This window comes from Bos indicus, chromosome 26 (genome assembly GCF_029378745.1).
Source record: "Bos indicus isolate NIAB-ARS_2022 breed Sahiwal x Tharparkar chromosome 26, NIAB-ARS_B.indTharparkar_mat_pri_1.0, whole genome shotgun sequence".
NCBI lineage: Eukaryota > Metazoa > Chordata > Mammalia > Artiodactyla > Bovidae > Bos > Bos indicus.
The window spans coordinates 42,004,313-42,010,312 of NC_091785.1; the positions used below are offsets into that span (position 1 = coordinate 42,004,313).

The following is a 6,000-nucleotide window of genomic DNA, read 5'->3' on the forward strand; positions in this document are numbered from 1 at the left end:
TTGGACTAGAGAGTCCCTGGACTTTTCCAGGCCAGAATCCTGGAGTGGGTAGCCTTTCCTTTCTCCAGGGGATCTTCCCAACCCAGGGATCGAACCCAGGTCTCCCTCATTGCAGGCAGATTCTTTACCAGCTGAGCCACCAGGGAAGCCCGAAAAAATATTAATATATATGACTGAATCACTCTGCTGTACACCTGAAATATTGTTAATCAACGCCATTACAATATAAAATAAAAATTTTTTTTAATGAAAAGTTCTTTAAAAGTAAAAAAAAGAAAGAAAAGAAAGAAAAAGACACCTGGGGCAGAGCTGCAGGAATAAGAAGGACCAGGAGGCTGGGTTACCATGGAGATAAATAAAGCTTTAATAATGATGGGGAGCAACTTTGCACATGTACTCTTTCCAGGCATTCTCTTCTTCCAGACGGGTGGCCTGTGATGCGTAGCTGGGGTAGATCCCCCGAGACAGAAAATCCTGATTCATTAGCATGAGGTCGCCAGGAAATTCTGACACGTGCAAAAGACTTCTGTTTGTTAAGCCAGTGATGGACCTTTCTGCTTTCTTTGCAGGGAAGAATGGTTTTAGATCGTTTGGATGGGACGTTATGCATTTTTGGGGTTCTTCTGACTTGAAAATGACGTTCATTTTAATTTCCTGTCTTTTGGAGGTTTTGCTCTCCACCTCGCCTCTCCCCTTTTGATGCACATCGTTGCCATCGTCGGTGTTGCCGTCATCCTGGCCTTCCCCAGCCCTGGCCCTTGCCATGGGGCCCAGGCCCCCTGAAGGCAGAAGCGATGAGCCCCTAAACCTTTCGATGTAGGGTAGCAGCTGCTTGCTCCGCAGGGCTCTCGCCAGCTGCATACGCTCTATGTGCTTGCTGACGTTCAGCCTCTCCCGCCGGGGCATCCTGAACTCCTCCGGGGACACGATCACCTTGGCCGTCCACATTTTCCCCAGGGACCCACAGGTGGCACAAGGAGGGGTGTGTTGCCTTCTACAGTCCACCACCCGCTTGTAGTCTGCAGACAGCGTCTGTAGTTCCTTGAGCATTTTCCGTTCTTCCTCTTGCTTGTAAGTCAGAAACCTCCGGGCTGCGACGGTGTGAACGCCACCTAGACGCTGACAAGTGGGAAAAGGTGTGTGAGTCGATCAGTCGTGTCCGACTCTTTGCAACCCCATGGACTAGAGCCTGCCAGGCTCTGCTCCAGGCAAGAATACTGCAGTAGGTTGCCATCCCCTTCTCCAGGGCCAATGGGCAGGGGGCTGGGGGGTGAGTGGGGAGAGGTGGTGGTTAAAATCTCAAGGGGATTGATGTGTTCATTTGTTTGTTGGTTAGTTTTTTATAATCCACATGTGGGTGAATTTCTACAGTACTTGAATTTCTCAATCTGATTTATTTCACTTAGTATGGGCTTCCCTGGTGGCTTAGAGGGTAAAGTGTCTGCCTGCAATGCAGGAGACCCAGGTTTGATCCCTGGGTCAGGAAGGTCTCCTGGAGAAGGAAATGGCAAACCACCCCAGTATTCTTGCCTGGAGAATCCCACGGACGGAGGAGCCCACCAGGCTGCAAAGAGCCAGACATGACTGAGCAACCTCACTTCACTTAGTTTGGTACATCAAGGGTTAGTAAAGGGGAGAAAACAAGAGTAGTGGTTACCAGAGAAGGAAGAGTGGGGAGGGGAAGGAAAAGAGGGTAAAGGAGATGAGCTGTAAGGTTATGGAGAAAACTAAATTTTGGTGGGGAACACATGTAGCACATAGAGAAATATGAAACCCAGCTTTGTACACAAGACGCTGATGTAATTGCTGAGTCTTGCTGCAGGTCACAGGTGTGAGGCCCTGTACCAAGGCCACAGAAGCAGAGCCCAGAACCAAAGCTAACTGAGCCCCTTTGTAACCTTACCAAAAGTCCCCTTGATCATCACTAACAAGCTTCCTGATTCCCAGTTAGGCAAAGACGCCCACTCCAGTAAACACCCTGTCACACTCCAATCACCTAACGCCAACCTTCCAGTAGGAACTGTCTTTGTCTTGAGGCTATAAAAATAGGCTATTAACTCATGAAAGTGGTCAACTCTCCCTGGCTTGTCAGGAGTTGTCAGCCTGTTGCCCTCGAAATGCCCACTTTATCTCTGCTATTTTTTTTAAATAAAAGCACTCCTTTCTGCAGTACTCTGTGTCTGGAAATTCTTTTCCCACCTGCTCTCGGACTGCCTCAACAATAATGTCCTAAATCAATGTTACCTCAACAACAACAAAAACATAAAAATATAGCATTTACTATGGAAAATTTTAAAAAAGTTCTCAATGGGACAGGAGCAAAGGACACCCACAGAAAGAATTATCTAATGGCTCCCTTGCCCTCCATCCGTGAGGGTGCCCGAGACCCTGTATAGTGAGAATGAGGGTAGATCTTTGGGAACAGATGAGCCTGGGTTCAAATCTGACTCTCCTTCTCACCTACTATGAATCTGAGAGAATTGTATTGATCTTACAGGCCCCTGTGAGGTCTCCATGAGATAACATATATGAAAGCGACTAGTGCAAGATAAGGGCTCAAGAAGAGGCCGCTTCCGTGATTCGTTATCACTTGTAGTTACAGTCCTGCTTGGGACTTTGTAATAAGAGAGTATTTTGCTTTTGCTAGGCAAATATGGAAGCCACTAGTTAACTCAGCCAACTCTCCTCCACTGCTTGGGAGACTCACACCTGTGTTGCTGGTGGTTTTTGAAACTCTGACTCTCCTAGCCTAACTGCCTGGATTCCGTGGGGCCTCCCTGTATATAAATTTCACAGCACTTACTAGGATCTCTTTCTCCAAGGGGGAGTATTTCCCGAGGGCGATGCGTGGGTCTGACTTGTAGAACTTGGTCCATATCCTGGAAGGCAGAGAGGTGTATTAGAACTCGGAAATGGTCTTCCTAGTGTTGCCTTTTGGAGTGGGAAATCTCACAAAGGATGATGCCACATTGATCACAAAGGGTGATGCTCTGTGATCACGGTTTCTACAGCCACAGGGCGGGCTCTTCCATTTGGCTTCAAATCTGACATGGGTGGGAGGGAATGGACCAGAAGCACAGTTACACTCACCCCAGCGGTGAAGCAGGGCATACATCCCCTTGGGAGGACAGGGACTCTTTATTCAGGAAGGAATCGCTTATATTGAAAACGCGCGCCGGTATTCCATTCTTATTTAACTTCCCCTCTGTAGTCATCCTCTCTTGGGCCCTTGAATCTCTAGCCCTCTGTTTTCCAATCTTCGGACAGCCATTCTCCCATTCTCTGATCATACTCTGGCTCCAGGCTAGGATGGGAGGTGTCAGTGCCTGGAGTTTCTTCCTAAGACAGCTTTAATGAGAACCCAAATGACAGTCACAAACATCTTGCATCATAACTGGCCTACGTGGCAGCTATTGTGAGGTCTGAGTTTAGGCATCAGATGGTCCCCTGGGGTGAAATGGACACACACTACCATGGTCTCGGTATGTTGGAGTCCAGAGGAATAGAGTGGGCAGAGAAGTATAGCTGGGAGACAATCTGACCATGTCAATGCCACTTATAAGCCCATAAAGACTGCTCAGCTCTTTCTGGATGAACACTCATCACCTGAAGTCTCTCCCTGGTATTGGCTTGCCTCTCCAATCTTAGCTCCAATCTTAGTTCCTCATGCTCCATCCATGAACTCTATCCATGGTTCTAGGAATCAGCTTCTAGACATACTCCCCTCTTGTCTCAAATACGCCTCTCTGCCTTGACAACTTGCTTATCTTTTAGGGCCCAGCTTATCTGGAAATATCTCTGAGAAATACTGTTAGTGCAAAAATCAAGGCACAAAAGTATATAAATTGTAGACAACCTTTTTGTATTGAAAAGGAAAAAATAAGCATGTATACTTGCATTTGCATAAAGAAACACTAGAATAATACATGCAAAAAATGTCATAAATGGCTATCAGAGGTGGGTACCTGGCAGATATGGATAGGGTGGTAATGCGTCTTTTCATTGTGTACATTATTGTTTTGTACAGTATTGTTTAGAACCATGCGAGCCTATTACCTTTTGAAAAAAATGAGTTTAAAAAGTAAAGAAGCAGCTCATGGAAGACGATGTCTCTGACAAGTACTGGTCCTGAAGCTTTCCTTTGCTTCTACCAGAAAACACCCCTAAGTGGCGATATGTCCAGAGCTCATGCCCACAGCAGCCATCTGAAACACACCAATGCTCCTCTCACACACCCAGGCAATTTCAGTTCCCTAGAACAGCTGTGAACCTGGGAATCAGCAGCCAGTGCCGCGGAGTGGTATAGACAGTGCCTCTTGCCCTGTATGCATCGACTCACACATTTGTCCTACACACAGCCGTTTGCACAACCCACACAACACCTGGCATATTGCGTGCACAGCACAAATGTTTGTGGAACAACCAATGACTGGTACATGATGGAATATGAAGGACTGTACTTTCTGGTGGTCCAGAGGCCAAGCCTGCACTCCCAGTGCAGGTGGCCTGGGTTCAATCCCTGGTCAGGGAACTAGATCCCACACTCTTACTAAGAATTTGCATGCCTCAACTAAAGATCCCACTTGCCACGGTGAAGACTGAAGATTGTGCCGCAACTAAGACTTGGCACAGCCAAAAAAATAAATATTAAAAAAAAGATTATTATGGATCTCAGTTCAGATGGTAAAAATATCCACCTGCAATGCAGGAGACCTGGGTTCAACCCCTGGGTTGAGAAGATCCCCTAGAGGAGGGCATGGCAACCCACTCCAGTATTCTTGCCTGGAGAATCCCTATGAACAGAGGAGCCTGGTAGGCTGCAGTCCAGAGGGTCGCAAAGGGTCAGACATGACTGAGCGACTAAGCATGGCACACATCAAAAAAATCAAGTCTTAGTCAAATTTCCAATAATACTCTCGGGATGTAATGTGATATTTTTTTAAAGACCATACAAAACTTATATAGAGTATGATCTGGCTGTGTCAATACAACAGTATTCAAGAAGAAAAAGGACTAGAAGGAAAAACACAGAGATACGAGCAGTGGACTGTGGACTAGTGGAGGATATTCTAGGACTGGCCATGGACCTGCAGCCTGGTCCCATCCAGGTATTGAGATGGAGTAGCTATGGCCTTGTCTCAGCAGGTTCAGGTAGAAAAAGGTGGCACAGCTCCTCCAGGCATCAGAAAGTCAGTGATAAAGGGCACCCTGCCATGCTGCCCAGAAGTGATGTCACCATGACTATGGTAGGTTTGGGGTGGGAACTGGAAAAAGAGAGAAATTTATTTTAAGAAATTAGCTTACATGATTGTAGAGGCTGGAAGGTCCAAAATCTGCTGGTGTGGTCCAGCAGGCTGAAGACTCTGGGAGAGCCCATGTAGAGGTTCAAGACCACTGGGAGAATTGCCTCTTATTCAAGGAATGTAAGTCTTCAGTCTATTCATGCCTTCAGCTGATTGGATGAGGCCCACCCACATTATGGAGCAAAAGGCAATCTGCTTTACTCAAAGTTTGCTGATTTAAATATCAATCTCATCCAAAAACACCCTCACATAAATATCCAGAATAATGGATCAGACCAAAGCATGACTGGGCATACACGTGTGCTAAGTTGCTTTGGTCGTGTCTGAATCTTTGCAACCCTATGGACTATAGGCTCCTCTGTCCATGGGATTCTCCAGGCAAGACTACTGAAGTGGGTAACCATGCCCTCCTCCAGGGGATCTTTCTGACCCAGGGATCTAACCATGGTCTCCTGTGTTGGCTGGCAGGCAGTTTCTTTACCACTAGCGCCACCTGGGAAGCCCTGGCTGGCACTATGGCCCAACCAAGCCAACACATGAAAGTAACTCTCAAATCTACTTCTAAGTATTAAGTTTTAATGATTTGCTTAATTTTTAAATAGCTTTCTAATATCAGGGTTTTCATTTTTGTGCATAGTTTTGCCCATTTTTGAGCTTCCTATTAATAGATTCATACAGTATGAATTCTTTCACACCT

The 6,000-nt window shown here is 46.4% G+C and overlaps 1 protein-coding gene across 1 annotated transcript; it reads right to left on the bottom strand.

The window, feature by feature from the left end:
* Positions 1-333: 333 nt before the first annotated feature.
* C26H10orf120 (chromosome 26 C10orf120 homolog) lies at positions 334-3,360 on the bottom strand. The gene is made up of 3 exons (XM_019953053.2): positions 3,091-3,360; positions 2,804-2,879; positions 334-1,119 (listed from the first exon to the last, which is right to left on the bottom strand). The coding sequence occupies exons 1-3, from the start codon at positions 3,288-3,290 to the stop codon at positions 364-366; spliced, it is 1,032 nt and encodes a 343-aa protein (XP_019808612.2). The 5' UTR covers positions 3,291-3,360; the 3' UTR covers positions 334-363.
* Positions 3,361-6,000: the final 2,640 nt, after the last annotated feature.